Source organism: Polypterus senegalus, chromosome 6 (assembly GCF_016835505.1).
Source record: "Polypterus senegalus isolate Bchr_013 chromosome 6, ASM1683550v1, whole genome shotgun sequence".
Taxonomy (NCBI): domain Eukaryota; kingdom Metazoa; phylum Chordata; class Cladistia; order Polypteriformes; family Polypteridae; genus Polypterus; species Polypterus senegalus.
In genome coordinates this window covers 119,822,101-119,844,388 of record NC_053159.1, presented here as the reverse complement: position 1 = coordinate 119,844,388, position 22,288 = coordinate 119,822,101, and the positions used below count along the sequence as shown (strand labels likewise).

Here is a 22,288-nt window from a genome sequence, read left to right as displayed (position 1 = left end):
TGGGAGAAGTTCTGCTGTACAGCCATGATTCCATACTCAGATACAGTGGGCAAAAAACTCTTGAGTGGTGCACTGAGAATAACAATACTAAAGCAGCTATGGTATTTGGAATAGTTTGGCCATTCCGTGCACCATTATATGGTTACAAGTTAATTACAATCAGATGCCTTAAACTAAAAAAAAAAAAAAGATATGCGGTTAATTTCAGTGTATAAAGCCACATCAGGGATGTGAATCTAAAAAATAAATGGGAACCACACAGGAACAGTAGCACTGTTTTGACCCTGGCTGCTACCAGTTTGCAAAACCAAGGTAAAAACGCCAAGTTTTTTGCGAGTGTGGAAATGGGCGTATGCAACATTTTTGTGTGTACACACCGTTTATACATGAGGCCCCAGGACACTGGCACTGGCTGTTCTTCTCAACTCAAAGATACACATTACCCTGATTACCAATTGGTACAGGTGTGATGTAGCAGGTCCACAGCTCACGTAAAGAGATACTTTTTAAATAAATAATCACCCTACTCGTGGGTTAGAGAGGGGGCATGGTAGTGTGGTTGAAGCGGTTCTCAGGGCAATTCACGGTGTGGGCGTTTCTCCCCTAAGTGCACAGGTGAGGGACTGTCCACATCGTAGTTGTTCCTGGGAACCGTTTATTGCCACAGCCCCCACGTCCATTATAAAGAGACACCCGAGATGGTTAAGAACAAAGAAAGTAGAAAAAAAAAGCAGAAGCAGGCACAGAGAAGGCCAGCTGTAGGTATAGCGACTCTTCTGTTGTGTGGCCCAGACAGGGGAAGCAGGGGAGTCGAACGTAAAAAAAGCACTGGGCTTCTTTTTTTTTTTTTTTTTAAAAGAATGCTTCTTGTGTTATATTTTAACCTCGTTCTTTTTAAGAAGAGTATTTCCATTGATTTTAACCTCCACTTTTCACTTGCTTTTAATGGATTACTTATTTAATGAAGACTAGTTTGGAGACACTGCACTTATTTTGATCACTTTGTTTTTGTTGTTTGTTTTAAATAAAAGCACTTGACACTTTTGCACCATCCCCTTGCTTTGTTGTTGCCTCACTGCTAAGCTCATCGGTAACATTACCGATGGTGTAGAGTTCAAGGACTCCCAGACAGAAGATGGGAGCATGCAACGAACCAGCATTGTCACAACAGGTTTTCAGAATCAACCTACCCGAAAGATGAATTTGGCTATAATGGAGGAGATGAAGCTAGAGGTGACATCAGAGTATATAAAGATATGGCTCGCATCCTAAAGAATGCCCAGGAGCACAGGAAGTAGAGGAAATAGCTGAATGGATTGCAAACAAAACATACATAAGTAGTTTTGCATCATGCAACTTGTTTCAACATTTTTACGTAAATGCAAACTGCCTCCTTTGTTAGGAAAGAAGCAGAGGTGCACAGCTGCAATGTGTCGGACAAAAAGGCTCAAAAAGTTACTTGGCTTTAATGGATGCTATCCTGCGTTACAAGAAATATGGCCTATTGAAAAACAATTAAAATTCTTGGACACTGCTGTGCTTCATTACACTCTATAAAGTCCTTTAAGTACCTTGAAAATAAGAATATTTCATAATCTGTTCTAGAAGCAATTCCTCAGATATGCCATGCGAAACATTTTCCCTTCATGTGCAATTTTAGCTAATTTAGCACTTCACAGTTCAACAGTATCAATAGCGGCACAGCCCTAGATTAGCTTCCATAGCAGACAGCAGAACTGGAAGATGTTTGAGTAGTCACTAATTACATATCCATGATAATATATAAACAAATAGCAGTTGTGCCCATCATTCAATACTGCTCCAAAGGACTGATGCCAAGTGTCAAATTTAGTATAAAAAAAAAAAAGTTCTGCATTCACAGAACAATTTAGCCCTATAAATTTCATACAGAAATGTCGTAAATGTGATCTAATCCACAGACTAAAGTTGACCTGCTTGTTTCAACTTTTTAAGCACTATGCTATCAACAGTCTTTAACCCTCTCAAACATGCATTGAAGAAAGCATGTTGGGGAATCAAAAAAAAAACAAAAAAAAAAAAACTTAAAAGCACAGATCTTTAAAAAGTACGGACTAGACTGTGATATAAATTTCACCATATGACCGGAAATGAGCAACCATGATGTGACAGAAGTGTAGACTTTCAGCTTTAATTTGAGGGGTTCAACAAAAATATCATATAAGTAATTTATACATTGTGGCCCCCCCGACAAACACCACCGCTTTTTAGCTAGTCAAAAGAATTCAGACAACTGACTAACAAGCTGTTTCATTACTTGGTGTGGGCAGTTTCCTTGAGGGATGTCTCAAGAACAGGTATTTTGGTAGTAATTCAATATCAAAATTCCAAAAACATAATTCATTCAGCGTCGCTGTCAAATCTCAGCACTAGATTCTCATTTTAAAATACTTCTTTTGTCTGAGGAAGAAGTGTGAGGACACATTTTTGAGACTGTCTGAATGCAACAGTTACACGTGAGCAAATGTATGACTAACTCAAAAAATTATAGAAATAAATGTATCTTTAATTTCAGTTAATTCAGGATTAATTTTTAAAATGTCTAATAGGTGAATAAATTTGGCTAACAGGTTACTGAAAAATATTGATGAAGCAATATTTATTTTTTTAATTGTTATTTTCTAGGTATGATGCAAGTATTTTATAATATAGATGCCACTGCTGTGCATTAAAACAAGGAGCTCCCCACAATACATGTGGAATCTGATGTGGCAACAGATACTGTATGTTTGCTAAATTAGGGTGAATTTTGAATGAGTGCAGTGCTTTTTTTTTGGTAATGATATTTTATTCCACATCTTGCTTTTGTTCTTATATCAAATGTTAACGGATCATTACTAATCAAGTATTGATTCTTAAATGTCATTCCATGCTTATGCACTATGCAGACACATTTCAAAAAAAGTGTTGGTGAAATTTGTCACATTATATTAAAATTCTCAATTCATGGTTATGTTATCCATAAAAAAGCCAGCACTTAAGCCACTCACATAAGTGCAAGCGAATTAAATCAAATTTTAAATAAAGATAAAAATTGATATTGCATCTAAAATCGGCACATTGTGATTCAAAATCAAATCAAGGCATCAGTGCCAATACATAGCCCTAATGCAGAGTACATTTCATTCTACTCCTTTCAGCATATATACCTTTTGTTCCAGTGCTTTCAGACTGTCAAGGAATCTCTGCCAGAAATCTTTGAAGAGTGGACGGTCAATCTTCTTGAGGCTCTCTTTGGTGCTGGCATCCACACTGACATAGAGCTGTGTGACTGGCTGGAGACTCCTGTGGGGTATAAATCAGGAAACATACTGTACAATAAATCTGCTACTGCTTTAATGTTCTTCCTTTTTGATTAGAACTAAAACTATTATAATTGGTTTAACATGAAAGAATAATCACATACAATGAGTGACATCAATGCCAGTCATTTAGAATAATGGTAAACAACAGTAACACATTCAGACTCTAGCAACTATTAAGAAATGTTTTTCTTATATTAGGAATGTGTGCTTTAAAAATAAATAAATAAAGAAAGAAAGCTACCACAGTGCACAATCTAATGCCCATTTACAGAGTAATAAAGTGGACACATGCAAAGGATGTGTCAGAAGGGTAAAGTTACAGTAGTTTTAATTCACCCTGGCTCTACAACTGAGTAATAACTGAGCATTTGAGATCTTACCTAAAAACAGGCAGCCATGTATAAGATGAGTGAAAAGTATCAACAAAGAAAAGAATTGGTAAGTTTAAAGCACATCTAAATAGAAATTATGTGGATTGATAAAAATATATATAAATTACACTATGCCTCATGCAAAAAAAAAAAATCAGATGCAAAATAATAATAATTAACAAAAGTTAAATTAATTTCAGTCTTTCAGCAGCATCCCTGTAGATGATTTGGAGTTAACTTGTAATACTTTTACACAAACTGTGAGGTTCAATTTTTCATACAGTGACTATAAAAAGTATAGTTTCCACACTTTATTACATAACATTCCTTCCTTTAACATTGAAGCACAAGGAAGGGGGATGAATATAAGGAAATATACAAACCATTAAATATCTCTTGGTGTGCACTTAACTCTAGGATCCAGAAACAGAAAGATGGCACAGCTGTAACTTTTGGGCAGGCCCTCCACAAAAAGTGAGTGATTATGAAAGAGGATGACTAAAGAGGAAGGTTATCAAGGGATCTATGATTAACTCTAAAGGGGTTACAAGATACTGTGCCTAAGATTTAAGATACTAATATTTAGCTCTCTCTGACACTAACTCATACTCCCATAAATCTAAGACAAGTGAAGTAGACACACACACACCCCACCAACACTAGACTAGAGATTACTAGAGGATGATTAGTACAATCCAGCTTTCTGGCCATCAAGTTGCCAAAAAAAAATTATAAAAAAATGTTATATATATATATATATATTATACACACACACACACATATATATACGAGGTGTGGCAGAAAAGTAATTTTTTTATTTACCAAAGTTTTTAATTTTTTTCAAACATCAATGTTGTCCCCTTCAAAGTAGTTCCCTTGGGCAGCTACACACCGATGGAGACGTTGTTGCCACTGTTGGTAGCAGCGCTGGAAGTCTTCAACCGGTATGGTCTTCAGCATGTCCGTTACACTCTTTTGGATGTTTTCTAAAGTCCCGAAATGACGTCCTTTGAGAACATTTTTTAGTTTAGGAAAAAGGAAAAAGTCACAAGGACTGAGGTCAGGTGAATAAGGGGGCTGGGGAACCACAGGAATGCGTTTTGAGGTCAAAAATTCTGTTATGGAGAGGACAGTGTGACATGGGGCGTTGTCATGATGGGGCATCCATTTGTCTGCAATGTCTGGTCTCACGCGAATGACCCTTTTTCTGATCCTTTCAAGGACGTCTTTATAAAAAACTTGGTTGACAGTTTGTCCTGGAGGAACAAATTCTTTGTGGACGATTCACCTTTTGTCAAAAAAAACAAATCAGCTTTGATTTGATCTTCGATTTGCTCATTCGAGCTTTCTTTGGTCGAGGAGAGTTTGCAGTGTGCCACTCCTGACTTTGCCTCTTGGTCTCAGGATCGTATTCAAAAATCCATGATTCATCACCTGTGATCACACGACTAAAGAAATCTTGCTCATTAGCGATTCTGTCAAGAAGATCAAGACACTTGTTTTTTCGATTGTCCTTCTGCCTAATTGTGAAGTTTTTCGGCAAAGACCTTTCGCATGTGCAAATGTTCAGTCAAAATTTGATGAACGGTAAATCTGTTCAAATTTAATTGTTCACTCAACATTCTTAATGTTAAACGACGGTCTGATCTCACACGATCGAGGTTTTCATTGGTTTTCGAAGTTGAAGGCCTCCCTGAACGGTGTTCATCTTCAACGTGTTTTCTGCCTTCTAAAAATGATTTGTGCCAGCGAAAAACTTGAGCTCGGGATAAAGAATGCTCCCCATAGGCCTGCTTTAACTTTTCAAACGTCACACTTAACACAAAATTTAACGGCACAACGTTGCTACAAATTCCGCTCTTCCATTTTGCGTGACGCACACCCAAAACACAACCGCTAATAGCAGTCACAAAAATCACGTAGTTAACGGAAGGAGTTGAAACTCGCACTGAGCTATGGGAGGGTACTGATACACATGCTCTATCAAGGACAACAGCGCAGCATTGCCAGATCCCTTGCAGTGTTGCCAGTCTCATTACGTTTCTGCCACACCTCGTAAATATATATATATATATATATAGTTCAAAAGAATTAAAGGAACACTTTTTAATCAGAGTATAGCATAAAGTCAATGAAACTTATGGGATATTAATCTGGTCAGTTAAGTAGCAGAGGGGGTTGTTAATCAGTTTCAGCTGCTGTGGTGTTAATGAAATTAACAACAGATGCACTAGAGGGGCAACAATGAGATAACCCCCAAAACAGGAATGGTTTAACAGGTGGAGGCCACTTACATTTTTCCCTCCTCATCTTTTCTGACTGTTTCTTCACTAGTTTTGCATTTGGCTACAGTCAGTGTCACTACTGGTAGCATGAGGCGATACCTGGACCCTACAGAGGTTGCACAGGTAGTCCAACTTCTCCAGGATGGCACATCAATACGTGTCATTGCCACAAGGTTTGCTGTGTCTTCCTGCACAGTCTCAAGAGCATGGAGGAGATTCTAGGAGACAAGCAGTTACTCTAGGAGAGCTGGAGAGGGCCATAGAAGGTCCATAACCCATCAGCAGGACCAGTATCTGCTCTTTTGGGCAAGGAGGAACAGGATGAGCACTGCCAGAGCCCTACAAAATGACCTCCAGCAGGCCACTGGTGTGAATGTCTCTGACCAAACAACCAGAAAGACTTCATGAGGGTGACCCAAGGGCCCCATGTCCTCTAATGGGCCCTGAGCTCACTGCCCAACAGCATGCAGCTCAATTGGCATTCGCCATAGAATACCAGAATTGGCAGATGCACCACTGGTGCCCTGTGCTTTTTACAGATGAGAGCAGGTTCACCCTGAGCACGTGACAGAAGTTAAAGGGTCTGGAGAAGCCATGGAGAACATTATGCTGCCGGTAACATCATTCAGCATGAGCAGTTTGGTGGTGGGTTAATGATTGTCTGGGGAGGCATATCCATGGAGGGTCACACAGACCGCTACAGGCTTGACAAAGGCACCTTGGCTGCCATTAGGTATCAGGATGAAATCCTTGGACCCATTGTCAGACCCTATGCTGGTACAGTGGCTCCTGGTGCACGACAATTCCTGGCCTCATGTGGTGAGAGTATGCAGGCAGTTCCTGGAGGATGAAGGAATGGATACCATTGACTGGCCACCACACTTTCTTGACCTAAATCCAATAGAACACCTCTGGGACATTATGTTTCGGTCCATCCAATGCCATCAGGTTGCACCTCAGACTGTCCAGGAGCTCAGTGATGCCCTGGTCCAGATCTGGGAGGAGATCCCCCACAACACCATCTGTCATCTCATTAGAAGCATGCACCGATGTTGTCAGGCATGTATACAAGAACACAGGTGCCATACAAAGTGCTGCGTACAATTTTGAGTTGCTGCAATTAAATTTTGGCAAAATGGACTAGCCTGCCACATAATTTTTTCACTTTGATTTTTGGGGCGTCTTTGAATTCAGGGCTCTGTATGTTGATCATTTTCATTTCCATCAAACGATGTGGCATCCTTTCATTCCTAACACATTACCCAGTCTATATCAGTATAGATATCCAGGAGGATTTCTTTTTCCCATTGAGATCTGATGTGTTTTCAAAGTGTTTCCTTTAATTAATAATATACACACAAAAAAATCGCCGAAATTATCAGAACCCCTGGAAATTTCCCAGAAAATGTACCATATCTCCCAGAAAACTGTTGCTATTACAAATGTTTTGGTATACACGTTTATTTCCTATATGTGCATTGGAACAACACAAAAAAAACAGAAAAAAAAGCCAAATCTGACATCATGTCACACAGAACTCCAAAAATGGGATGAACAAAATTGACACCTTTTCAAAATTATGGGTAAATCATTTCAAGCATATGATGCTCGTTTGAATGCACCTGTGGCAAGAAACAGGTGCTGGCAATATAGCAATCATACCTGAAGCCAATTAAAACGGTGAAAAGTTGACTCAACCTTTCTGTGGTGTGTCTTGAGTGTGTCACACTAAGCATGGAGAACAGAAAGAAGAGCAGAGAATTTTCTGAGGACTTGAGAACAAAAATTATGGAAAAATATCAACAATCTCAAGGCTACAAGTCCATCTCCAGAGATCTTCATGTTCCTTTGTCCACTGTGCGCAACATAATCAAGAAGTTCACAACACATGGCACTGTAGCTAGTCTCCCTACACGTGGACAAAAGAGAAAAATGAATAAAAGACTGCAACGAAGGATAGTCCGAATGGTGGATAAACAGCCCCAATCATCTTAAAAACATATTCAAACTGTTCTGCATACTCAGGGTGCAACAGTGTCTGCTCGAACTATCTGTCGACATCTTAATGAAATGAAATGCTATGGCAAGAGAGCCAGGAGGACACCACTGCTGACACAAAAACATAAAAAAGCCAGACTGGAGTTTGCCAAAATGTACTTGAGGAAGCCAAAATCCTGCCAGGTGAATGTCTTGTGGACAGATGAGACCAAGGTAGAGCTTTTTGGTAAAGCTCATCATTCTACTGTTTACAGAAAATGGAATGAGGCCTACAAAGAAAAGAATAGTCAACCATGCTGGAGGTTCCAAGATGTTTTTATGCCTCTGGCACTGGATTCCTTGACTGTGTGCAAGGCATCATGAAATCTGAAGACTACCAAAAGATATTGGGGTACAATATAGGGCCCAGTGTCAGAAAGCTGTGTCTGCGTCAGAGGTCATGGGTTTTCCAGCAGGACAATGGCCACAAACATACCTCTAAAAGCACCCAGAAATGGATGAAGACAAAGTGCTGGAGAGTTCTGAAGTGGCCAGCAATGACTCTGGATCTAAATCCAATTGAACACTTATGGAGAGATCTCAAAATTGCTGTTGGGAGAAGGTGCCCTTCAAATCTGAGAGACATTGAGCAGTTTGCAAAAGAAGTTGAGAGGTGTAACAAGCTTGTTGATGGTTATAGGAAGCACTTGATTTCAGTTATTTTTTCCAAAGGGCGTGCAACCAAATATTAAATTGAGGGTGCCAATAATTTTGCCCAGCCAGTTTTTTGAGTTTTGTGTGAAAGGATGTCAGATTTGGCTTTTTTCTCTGTTTTTATTGTGTTGTTCCAATGCACATAAACGAAATAAACCTGTGTATACCAAAACATTTGTAATTGCAACAATTGTTTTTGGGAGAAATGGTGTATTTTCTGGGAAAATTCCAGGGGGTGCCGATAATTTTGGGTCAGACAGACAGACACACACAGCTTCAAATTATCCCATAGATTTTCGATGATATTCAAGTCAGGGGACTGTGACGGCCATTCCAGAACATTGTACTTCTACCTCTGCATGAATGCCTTTGTAGATTTTGAACTGTGCTTGGGTCATTGTCTTGTTTGAATATCTAATCCCTGCGTGACTTCAACTTTATGACTGATGCTTGAACATTATCCTGAAGAATTTGTTGATAATGGGTTGAATTCCTCTGACCCTCGACTTTAACAAGGGCCCCAGTCCCTGAACTAGCCCCACAGCCTCACAGCATGATGGAACCTCCACCAAATTGACAGTAGGTAGCAGGTGTTTTTCTTGGAATGCAGTATTCTTCCTCCATGCAAAGCGCTTTGTTATGATCAAATAACTCCATTTTTGTCTCATCAGTCCAAAGCACTTTGTTCCAAAATGAATTTGGCTTGTCTAAATTAGCATTTGCATACAACAAGCAACTCTGTTTGTGGCGTGAATGCAGAAAGGGCTTCTTTCTCATCACACCGCCATACTGATGTTCTTTGTGCAAATTGCGTTGAATTGTAGAACAATGAACAGATACACCATCTGCAGCAAGATGTTCTTGCAGGTCTTTGGAGATGACCTGTGCGTCGTCTGTAACCATTTTCACAATCCTGCGCATATGCCGCTCCTGTATTTTTCTTGGCCTGCCAGACCTGGGTTTAACGGCAACTGTGCCTGTGGCCTTCCATTTTCTGATTACATTCCTTACAGTTTAAACCTCTGAGATAGCTTTTTGTAGCCTTCCCCTTCCCTAAACCATGATACTGAACAATATTTTATTCAGATCTTTCGACAGTTGCTTTGAGGATCCCATGCTGTCACTCTTCAGAGGAGAGTCAAAGGGAAGCACAACTTGCAATTGACCACCTTAAATACATTTTCTCATGATTGGACACACCTGTCTATGAAGTTCAAGGCTTAACGAGCTAATCCAACCAATTTGGCGTTGCAAGTAATCAGTATTGAGCAGTTACATGCATTCAAATCAGCAAAATTACAAGGGTACCCACTTTTTTGCACAGCCAGTTTTTCACATTTGATTTAATTTCATACAACTAAATACTGCTTCACTAAAAATCTTTGATCAGAAAACACCCCAGTATGCAGATGTTCCTAGGAAATGAAAGACATACCACGGTTATCTTTTTTGTTGAAAGTAAATTATTATGCAGGCTGGGAGGGGTTGCCAAACAAGCTAGCAAAACAGAACCCTTTATAAAACTACATACATAAAACTTTGGCTTAGTAGCACGCCAATATTTTTCCCCCCTTTATACCAATTGCCTTTTTTGTACCATGGACTGGGTTCATGTACAGCAAATTTCCATGGACCGACAATCGTGTACACAAAATAAAACATAGTAAAGTGCATAATAAATACAACTCACTATAATGCAGAATCAGTGGGAGCCCTGTGCTTTTAGTCCTGCAACGAGACCGTCCCATCTAGGGGTGATGGAAGACAATGACATCCTAAGTGTGTTCAGTATGTCCAATCTACTCCATAATTTCGTTTTGATTACTGTCACTGCAAAAGACCCTGATTCACAAAGATAGGATGTTGGGAATTAAAGTAGGGTTTTCAGCGCTTTTGTGGCACTCTCCGAATAGTCCACCTTGATTTTAATCCAGAATCGGCACAGTTGAAGTTGTCTCGAACATACTTTTAAAGACAACTGTCATTTGTACTCTCAAGAAGTTGATCTTTTTTCCCCAGCATTGACAAGGTTGATTCACCTGGCATGTTCACAAATGTGTCAAACATCCATTCCTTCCTAACTTGTGGGTTTTTTGTGGTTGGGAAGTAACACACAAACCTTTTTAAAATAAAAGATAGGTTATCATGCACCAGCTGGGAGAATCAAGGCCCAGACTCAGTCTCTTCCAAAAATCTCTGCTAATGTTAGAAACATGTCAGATATCCCTACGTTTACTCACTGTCCCCACAGTTTCAGTTTGGCTTTGAATGCAAACACTATGTACCAACTTGAAGACAGTTGGCATTCTTCCCTGTAGTGAGCTGATTGAGTTCACGGAGTAGGCTGAATATGTCACACAAATAATCGAGTTGTGATCCATTCCATGTTACTAAAATATGCTGCCAGTGGTGACGGTTTTTCTTTTTTTTTTTTTTAAATTTCATTCATTTTATTGTAATCACTAGCAAAATACCCGTGCTTCGGGTATTTTTTAAGAAGTAAACCTTTTTAAACTGAGGGAAAATATGGCAATAATTATTTGTTAAGGATCTCTTTGTATACCATGTTGTCAGTTCGACCCCCCAGTTGTAACATGACTAAGCTGTGCGCGGAGCTTACTCTTAAGGATGCAACGTACAGTTGGCCATGTGAACAGTAATCTTGTCTCAAATCTCACAGCTTGGACTGCTGCGGTCATAATCGGTTTGAGTTTCATGGTTTGTTTCAATTATGACAGTATTTGCAGGATTTGTTGTGTTGAAGTGACATTTGGCATCTGTCAAGCGTTGTCAGCACACAACCGGTTTCATCGATAAAATCACATCCAGCTTTTGAGAGTTTAAACATTCATAAACATCTAAGTATCCACTACTGAAATCGTCACCTGTGAATCTAAGATGTTTAAGAGGCATTGGTGGTTGTGGAAAGGTGTAAAATATTTGGCCATTTCGGTACACTTGAAAGCAACAACCGAACAATTCAGTGGCATCCATCAACTCACATGCAGAACCATAGGTGAAGGGCTTAAGCAATTCACTCTTATAGTGCTCCTGTGTAGTATAATTATCTCCTGTACCGTCATCAGTCCACACCTTGAACCTATCCCATTCATTCAATACATAAGACACAATGTTCCTCCGAATATCAAGAGTGAGCCTGATATGGCCGTGCAATATGATCATCTCGATAGACATGGTAATGGGGGTTGGAATGATAAAGGAAATGGGTACCTGAGCAATGTAAAGTGTAAAATACCTACACAATAACTATAATTGTAATAAACAAACAATAAAACAGTGGAGAAGCCGTGGATTAAACAAAAAGGCTGTAGTTATCAGTAGGGAGACGTGAATCCCGTGGTGAAGCAAGGAAGGGAATGTAGAGACCGGAGCGACGGATGGTCTTATATAGGCAGGCAGCCAACAACGTGGGAGGCGTTGGGATGGGGGACCCAACACCGCCTCACACGGCGACCGAGCTTCAGGCTATGGACGTATAAATGTACGTAAGTAGGATTCAGTTAGAGTTGGGAACCTGTGTACCAAATTTCTTGAAGATGGGCCCATAAGTAACAAAGACTATTGAAAAGTTAAATATGGCGGCCGACAGTGGCATCATACCACCGAAATAAGTACATTACATTGGTTTCGGTTAGCTCCGAGAAGCCGCCTACCAAATTTCGAGAAGATGGGGCCATAAATAAGAAAGTTCAACATGGCATACGTTGTTGACCGTTATGACCATTAAGCGTAGAATTTCTAAATGAAACCTGCTAAACTTTTGTAAGTAAGCTGTAAGGAATGAGCATGCCAAATTTCAGCCTTCTACCTACACGGGAAGTTGGAGAATTAGTGATGTTGAAAAGTTCAATATGGCTGACAGTGGCATCATACCACCGAAATAAGTACGTACATTGGTTTCGGTTAGCTCAGGGAAGCCACCTACCAAATTTCATGAAGATGGGGCCATAATTAAGAACATTATGACCGTTAAGTGTAGAAGTTCGAAAAGAAACCTGCTTAACTTTTTTAAGTATGCTGTAAGGAATAAGCCTGCAAAATTTCAGCTTTCTACCTACATGGGAAGTTGGAGAATTAGTGATGAGTTAGTTAGTCAGTCAGTGAATGAGTGAGTGAGTGAGCGAGTGAGGGCTTTGCCTTTTATTATTATAGATTCCATACAAATAAATCAATTTTTACAAAAAAGGATGAAAACCACTTAACCCCCACCCAATAAAAAGAGCATGGGCAACGGAGTAAAACTTAAAGCTTGTAAACATACCTAAATTGATTAGTTTAAAAGGGCAAAAAGGGCAATAGAAATGAATGGAGAAGAAAAAGAATTGCTTCCTCGGTGCTTTAAGAGCTTATTCTAAAATATTATTGATTAGATCCTGCCAGGTTTTGAAAAAATTCTGTACCGATCCTCTAACTGAGAATTTGATTTTTTCCAATTTCAAAACAGTATAAAACATCGGTTTCCCACTGACTTAAAAGAGGAGAGTTAGGATTCTTCCAGTTTAGCAAAATTAATCTGCGTGCCAATAGTGTAGTGAATGCAATCACAGTTTTTTTTGTCCTTCTCCACTTTAAGCCCATCTGGAACACCACCAAACAGCTGTTAATGGGCACTTAAAAATTTTGGTCCAAAATTATGTTAATTTGCTGCAGGCCCAAAACATGTGACCCAGTGAAGCTGGGACTTGATTACAGCGTCCACAGGTTGGATCTTGACCTGGGAACATTTTGGACAGTATTAAGCAAGATAGGTGTGCTCGATATATAATTTTGAGTTGAATAATTGTATTCTTTGCGCATATGGAGCTCGAGTGAATTCTCTGCATTGCTACCTTCCACTCCTTTTCTGATATATTGATTAAGAGATCTTTTTCCCACTGTCCTCTTGGATCTTTGAGAGGGAGGGACTGTAAAATATATTTTTTTTTTTTATACTGCAGAGATGGTGTCTAAGTCCTCGAAATTGAGCAATATTTTTCCAGCCCAGAGGAGGGTGCAAGATGAGGAAAATCGGGCAGGTTCTGTTTAACAAAGTTCCTAATTTGAAGAAGGTGAAAGAAATGTGTAGCTGTAAAATTAAATTTGGATTGTAATTGTTCATAGGATGCAAAGATGTTGTCTATATAAAGTTTTCTAAGCAATCTAATCCCAAATCTTTTCCAGATATTAAAAGCTGCATATGTTTGCGAGGGTTGAAAGAGGTGGTTCTCTTGTAGAGGTGCCACAGATAAAAGATTCTCCATCCTAAAATGCTTTCTACAATGGTTCCAAATTCTGAGTGAGTGAAGCACTAATGGATTAGTAGTAAAATGGTGATAACTTACATTTGTTTGGGCACAGAGCAGGGAATATAAAGAAAGTACTGTAGGATTTTACTTCTATTGCGGACCAAGCCTGTGTATGTTCATTTATTTGTGTCCAGGTTTTTATAGCTTATATGTTTGCTGCCCAGTAATAAAACAGTTAGGTAGAGGCATGCCACCATCTGCCTTAGGTCTTTGTAGGGGCGCTCTTTGGATACGTGGATGTTTCGAGTTCCAAATGAGGTTATTGTTGAATCTAACTGCTTAAAAATGATTCATTAATGTATACTGGAATGTTTTGAAATAAAAAAGCAGCTTTTGAAGAATACTCATCTTAACAACGTTAATTCTTCCAACTAGAATGAGATGAAGGGTTGACCATCTATGCAAGTGTTGCTTAATTTTTTCCATACAGATGGCAAAATTTTGTTGATAAAGAGCTTTGTGTTCACTTGTGATGTTTACCCCTAGGTATTTAAACTGATCTGCAATGATAAAAGGTAGGGTGTCTAATCTAATATTATATGCTTGAGAATTCACTGGAAAGAGTACACTTTTATTCAAATTAATTCTGAGACCAGAGATCTTTTGAAATTCTGTAAGTGCTGTTAAGACTGCAGGCACAGTATATTGTGGGTCTGATATATACAGTACCATATCGTCTGCATATAGAGAAATTTTCTGTTCCAGTCCCTCTTTGATAATCCCCTTTATCTGATAAGCCAGTGGTTCAATGGCGATTGCAAATAGCAAGCATCCTTGTCTGGTACCACATTCTAGTTTAAAGTAGTCTGAGCAAATGTTGTTAATACAGACTGAAGCTTCTGGATTGGTATACAGTAGTTTGATCCATGCACAAATGTTCAAGCCAAACCCAAATTTCTCTAATGTAGTGAAAAGGTATTTCCATTCAATCATGTCAAATGTTTTTTTCCGCAACCAATGCTATTATCATTTCTGAGGTGTTTGACTTTATTGGTGAGTATATTACATTAAACAGGCATTGAACATTGGAAGATAAGTGTCGGCCCTTGATAAATCCAGTTTGATCTTGTGATATTCTCGAAGGCAGCACTTTCTCCATCCTTCTAGCTACGATTTCTGGGAGCATTTTAACATCATTATTCAAAAGTGAAATTGGTCTGCATGATGCACATTGTAATAAGTCCTTATTTTGTTTAGGAAAGACGATGATTAATGCTTGGTGAAAAGTTTGAGGTAAAATTTGATTGTCTCTAGCTTCTGTAAATGTTGCTAATAAAAGGGGAGCTAGCCGAGTGGAGAACTTCTTATAAAATTCTACATGGTAGCCATCAGGGCCTGCTGCTTTCCCACCCTGAAGTGACTTTATAGCATCTAGTATTTCTGATAGCGCCAGAGATTTTATCGAGTTCCTCCACACTAAAAGTGTCTGCTTGTGGTATCTGTAATGTATCCAGAAATGCATTAGATTGTGTGTATGATATGCTGTGGTGGTGAACGCTGGCGTGACTGCTCGCCGCTGCCTCTCCCCTCTCTTTTTTAGAGGTTAAATTCTTAAATACTTTTTAATTAACTTCTTTTAAGCATTTTTTGAACAATTCATAACAACTGTTGTGGACTTTCTGTGAACTCCAAGTAAGCTTTAAAACTTTTTGATCAAATTGAATTCGATTTGAAATCTTATCGGATTGATGGATGCGATTAACAACTTCTAACGATGGCAGGATCAGTGCAAGGAAACTGGGTATGCAAGGCTCTTACCTGTCTTGTGCTAGCCCTTTGCCTCCTGTTGACGATGATTCAGCCGGTTTTGGGCCTGTATCAATATTCGGCGGCGGAACTTCTTCAACTCCGACCAAGGTTGACTAGATCTCCTGTGGACGTCCTGTTAACCTTCCTGGACATCTTTTTTCAGCCACAACGGAGATATATCCACAGAGGCTCCCACCAGAATTTTCAACAGGATACTCGAGCTCCAATAACCTCTTACTGGTCCATTTCTCGTCCACCGCTGAGGCCATCTGGCAGAGCCTCGAATTCGAGTGTATTAGCCAGCCTAGCTACGGTGGCTAGCGCTCCTGCTCATCTCAGCGAGGATACCATCAACTTTGCTCATCTTAACATCCGTTCCCTTACAGGAAAGACTCATCTCATTCAGGATCTTCTTACGGATCGTAACATTGACATTCTTTCTCTAAATGAGACGTAGCAGCAACCCCAGGACTTTACTTTGCTCAACGAAGCAACACCTCCTGGGTTTGTTTACATGGCTCAACCTCGCACCTCTGGTCGTGGAGGAGGTCTCACGATACTCTTCCACGAAACAATGTGAGTTACGCCACTGACAGTTTCTTCTAATGGTTCATTTGAGTCTCTTGTTTGTCAAAGATCTCAGTATTAATTGACAACACATCTGTTACTTGTACAGGTCAGATAAAAAGCCTTGGTGTAATTCTGGATAGCACGTTGTCTTTTCAGTCTCACATTAGTTCTGTTACCCGAGCAGCTTACTTTCACGTGCGTAACATTAATCGCCTGCGTCCATCTTTGTCAAATCACTCTACTGATATTTTAGTCAACAGTTTGGTCACCTCCCGCCTGGATTATTGCAATTCACTTCTCTTTGGTCTGCCCCAAAAGTTACTACATAAACTTCAACTTGTTTAGAACTCGGCTGCTCGTATAATTACTAAAACACCCTATTCTGATTACATTACACCTGTTATTCAGCAGCTTCATTGGCTGCCAATAAAGTTTAGGGTCAACTATAAAATTTTAGTCCTTACATATAAAGCCTTGTTCACACAGGCGTTAAAATCGAGCGTTTTTTTTGTGTTCGTAGCGTCCAGGTGAGCGTGGATCAAGCGCCGAATGTTTTCTACACGTAGGAGTCAATGAGAGTGTTCACACGGGCTTTGGTGGCGTCGTTTGTCCGGCAGCGTTTATACGCCATCAAAAAAACGTTGCATGCAGCTTTTTCTTGGCATTCAAAACCCAACGAACGCAAGGAAACCGCTTCTAGTTCGGTTTTCTTTGCGTTTATTTTACGCTTCGGAGGACCAGATATATCCCATGATCCTACATGATATACAACATATATATTTTCATATTGCTTATTTTATTTTATTGTCTCATGTAATTTGTAAACCATGAACCTATTAATTTATGTTCTAATATAATATTTGATAATGATTATGTAGGGGGCAATCCATGGGGGTTTGGGGGCATTTCAGTGCATAACACCGGTGTAAGCGCACACTTTCGACTACTGTTTCCTTACCTCAAAGTGACAAGTAGTCTCTCTTTGGGGCTAACACCAAGTCGCATATTGGTTGATCGGCGTGCAATGTGGCATTGCACCAGCTGCAGCAGACAATCAAAAGTGGAAACCGACATCCGACAGTAATTAAAAAACTTGCGCGGAAATTTTTGCATTTCTTCATAAAGCACAAAAAAACTTCCTTTAACCCGACGTTGTGCAGTCAGAGGATGAACCCAGTAGCGGCGCGATTTTTCTCTCCCCGCCGTATTAAGAGTATTTTTAAAACAAGAAGATTAATATCTAACATAGCAAAATGGTCCATATTGAAAGGAGGCACCTCAAATAAAACGACAAGGGCTTTTATATCCAGTTCCCGACACTGCCTCCACAGGTTAACACACAAACTACAATTTGGGCTGCAGGCTGGCGTTAGACAGAGACAAACGAATGCCGGTGTAGAAGTCAATCGATCACCACCACAAAATGCAACATAAAACATCTAGGACGTTCAGAGCAAGTTCGTTTATCCAAAAACTTAACGCCCGTGTGAACAAGGCCTAAGGCTATTCATAATCTTGCCCCTACATATCTCTCACAGCTCCTACAAGTCACTAAACCCTCTCGCATGCTCAGATCCTCTTCTTTCATCAACTTAAATAATCCACCAGCACATCTTGTCACGATGGGATATCGAGCGTTTAGCAGATCGGCACCCTCCTTATGGAACTCATTACCTGCCTACCTTAGGAACAGGACTACCCTTCACCAATTTCAGGTTAATCTTAAAACTCATCTGTTCAAAATTGCTTATTCACTGCAATTGTTACTGGTGTTGTTTTATTTAGATTTTAATTTTTAAGTTATTGAATGTTTAATTTATCTGATTGTACAGTGACCTTGAGTTTTTTGAAAGGCGCTTCAAATAAAATGTATTATTATTATTATTGTTGTCTTCTTTAAACTCAGTAGAATATAAGGATTTATAGTAGCCTCTAAATGTGTAGATTATGTTTTTATGGTCAATGATTTAATCTCCGTTCATGTTGGGGATTGCATTGCAAACTTCTTGCTTATGGATTTGTTGAGCTAAAAGCTTATTAGCTTTCTCTCCGTGTTGATAATAGTGATGTCTTGATTTATAAAATTAGTTGTTCAGTTTCTTTAGTTGTGAGGAGGTTGAGTTCTGAATGTAGAGCCTGCCTTTTCCTATGTAGAGCCTCGCTTGGACGCCTGGCATGTTCTTCATCTGTTTTAGTAATTTCGCCTCTTAGCTCTGATACTTTCTTGGTTTCTAACTTATTCCTGTGGGAAAGATATGAAATAATCTGTCCTCTTAAGAAGGCCTTGAGAGTTTCCCTAGAGTATTATTGCAAACACCTCTGAGGATCTATTTGTCTCTAGGAAGAAACTGATTTGTTTGGATATGAATTCTGTACAGTTCTCATCTGCTAATAGAAGTGGGTTAAGACGCCATCTGCGCGGTGAGAGTGTTGGGCATAATGACTTTAGCTCCAAGATCAGAGGTGCATGGTCGGTGATAACAATAGTGTCATACTTGCAAGATTTAACTGTAGGCAGGAAATTATCTATAAAAAAATAATCTATTCTTGAGTAGCAATGATGTACTGGTGAGTAGAACGAATATGTTCCTGAGTTTGGGTTTAGAAACCACCAGGGTTCTGATAAGTTGTGGTCAGTTACAAACTGTGTAATTGTCTTAGCTGTGTTAGATGTGATTCCCCCCTGAGACAGGAGTCCTATCTAAGAGTGGATTTAAAACACAATTAAAGTGCCCAGCCATTATAATTTTATGAGTGTTCACATTGGGAATGGAAGCAAATACATTTTGCATGAATTCCTTATCATCAATATTAGGTGCATAAACATTTACCAAAATCACTTTACAATTAAATACGTTGCCCATAACAATCACATATCTCCCTTCAGGATCAGATCCTACATCTGATGCTACAAATGAGACGGTTCTATGTATGAAAATTCCCACTCCTCTAGTTTTCTTTGTAAAGCTAGAATGGAACATTTGGCCAGTCCAGTCCCTTTGCAGCCAGAACTGATCTTTGCTTAGTAAGTGGGTCTCCTGTAAAAATACTACTTTAGCTTTTAAACCTGTTAGGAGAGAGAATACTTTCTCTTTCTCTTTAATTCGCGATTCAGGCCTTTAACATTCCAGCTCACAAAGTTAACTGTCCCATCATGGAGACATTGATTCTGAATTTTTGATGTCATTTTATAGTCATTTTACATAATTAACTGGAAGTGAGACAGTTTTAACCTTAATTTCCAGTTTCCCCATGAGCTATTACCATGCAGCCTATTGTTACGTTGATAGCTGTAATTATAAGGGTTAAAATGATAGATTAGATATAGTCTGCTCTCTTTCTCTTCCTCCCTTACAACCCCCGACCCCCAATCCCCCCCAAACAAACAAACAGTCTTCTTTAGGGCAGTTTAAAAAAAAAAAAAAAAAAAAAAAAAAGATTAATTTCTTCCACACACACACGTATATAACTGTAAGTAAAACAAACAGAAATCGTCCGAGTAATGAAAAGAATGCAGAATTATAATATCCGTATCATTACAAGTGGATTAGACAGCAGGTGATATCTACAGTACTTGCCATGCCATGACAGGATATGACTCACTATTATGTTTCAAAAAAAGTGTCAGGATCAGCTTCCTTAATTCCTTTTCTGCTTCTTCCTTGCTGGCAAAAACAAAGAATTGACCTTGCAATTCCACTTTCAGTTTGGCAGGATACAAGAGACTGTATTTAAATAGCAGTTACGGCAAGCCGATATCAATGTTGTAGAAGGCTGCACGTTTAGCAGCTGCTGCAGGAGAGAAATCTGGGAAAATACAAATGTAGTTATTTTCAAATATAATCTCTTGCTTGTGTCTGAGACGTGCCGTCACATCTATCTTAAATAATAATCTCTCGAAGCGGACAATAAAAGACCTAGGTCTAAATGTTCAGTTATTTTAGAGAAAAGTTCAACTGCAAATTTTTATGGGTTTGGACTTTCACGATTCTCAGGTAGACCTTCGATTCTAATATTATTCCTTCTGCATCCATCTTCCAGAGCAGCAAGTATGTCTCAGAGTTTCTTCATTCAGAATTTGCAGCTGTAGCTTTTCCATTTGCGTTAGATGCCAGTTGTTCCGATGCTTCAATTCGGGCTCTAAATGTCTGCTTAACATCATCCAACTGATCAGCAAGTTTCTTCAGTTTAGACATATTTTCTTGGAGGTGTTCCTCAGTTTTCCCCAGCAAACCTTTAAAGGTCGCATCAAAACAATTGTATAGAAGCATTTCCAGTTCTTTAATATCTTTCTTCATATTTTTTGAATGTCTTGGCCGAGGCCATGGCCGACGACGTGATCATTTCCTTCAGTTCGGAGAAATCGTTTCGGCTTTTGTGCTCCGCAGGTGAAGTGGCAACCCCGGTTATAGCCGATGTTTCAGGCTCGCGAGGAATGAATGAAAGCACGGATGGCAAGGCCATTTCTGGCTTCAAGTGATCTACTGGAATCGGCGAGCTCTCGTGACCTGCATCACTTGCAACTTCGCTCCCATTTTCGCTCTCGACTGGAGAATTTGCAGTGGAGCGGGGTCCTGGGAAGTCTGTGCATTCGCCTGCCTGTTTCAGGTCAGTCTCAGGCCGTACCTCTCACTTGGGCTAGGGCTTGATGTCTGTCTAGTCTTGGATGTAGCTTTAAGTTTCCTTTCCAGTTCTTTCTGACCCCCTTTCTTGTTACTCATGTTTATATATTGTAGTGGAAATCCCTTGGGTTGGGTAAATACAGGATACCTCAAAAATATGAAATAAGTGAAAAAAATAAAGCCGCTGCTAACGGAGTTCCGCTTCACTTTCATATGATTAAAGCAATATTTAAAAACTAACCTAATCCAATAAAGGGTTGCAGAGATTGGCGGCTATAATTGCAATACTGGTTAAAGAAAGAATCTAGTTCAGACAGACTGCCAATTTACTGAAGAGCCCATTCATATGCATAAACAAAATGGAGTCAGTTTTGAGCAGCCATTTAACCAGAATTTGATCTTCAAGGAGAAACCTATGTGAATACTACCCAAGCACACCTGAAGAGAACTTAACATAGACATTAATAGGACTGGAACCCAGGACCACTGCATCCGTCAAAAATAATTACAACTGCACTGTCTATAGAACTGGGGTGTTGTACCGTGTTGGCCAATGTGGATGCAATGAGAAGTCATGCAAAATGACCTTTAATTGGCTTACTAAAAATATTACAATATGCAAGCTTTCAAGGCAGCTAATACCCCTTCTTCAGGCAGATAAAACTGACAACTTGAATTTGAAAAAGAATAAAATTATTGCAATATGCCACATAGGGCATACTATTAAAAGCTTAAATACATTGAGAAACTGAACCTTTTTGGTGAACTTTAACAGTTTTTATAAAATAGTGATAACATTACAGCTTAGGTTGCATGTTTAGGACAATGAAAAGAAAGTTAATTATAATATTACTATAAAATATGTCTGCCTGATTTTTGTAAATATAGTTTGCTGAAGAAGAAAAGTCCAAAGAAAAATGACATTTAAATTCAAACTCAGGATTTTAATCTTTACCCCAGAACAAGCCCTGCTAATCTTTCGTTTTTTGCAAGTAATCTAAATGTGAACCATACAACAGAGGAAGAACCTAATTGAAAATAAATTCTGGTCACAGATGTCAATATCTTATTAAATTGCAATGAATTTATAAATGAAAAGGCTAATATAAGCTTTATGAAAAGTCCAAGTAATAGATGATGATTTTATAAAAGACTCTTAAGGTTTTGACCAGCTAATTACAGCTAAATCAATAAAAATCAGAACTGGGAGATTAACATCAAGATTATTACTAATGTGTTAAAAACACTGATTCAGTTACACCTTGCATCTGAGATATACTGCTTAGAAGAAAATTCTCAGTAAGTTAATTCTTTAAGGGTAAATACAGCTCAAGGTTTTTGCCTAGGAGA

At 39.1% G+C, this 22,288-nt stretch overlaps 1 protein-coding gene across 1 annotated transcript in view; it reads right to left on the bottom strand.

The window, feature by feature from the left end:
* The window catches only part of tyw1 (tRNA-yW synthesizing protein 1 homolog (S. cerevisiae)), a 225,977-nt gene that overhangs the window by 108,141 nt on the left and 95,548 nt on the right, over positions 1-22,288 (bottom strand). Inside the window, exon 13 of the mRNA XM_039756991.1 lies at positions 3,189-3,324. Coding sequence (XP_039612925.1) covers positions 3,189-3,324 — 136 coding nt within the window. The remainder of the gene's footprint in view (positions 1-3,188; positions 3,325-22,288) is intronic.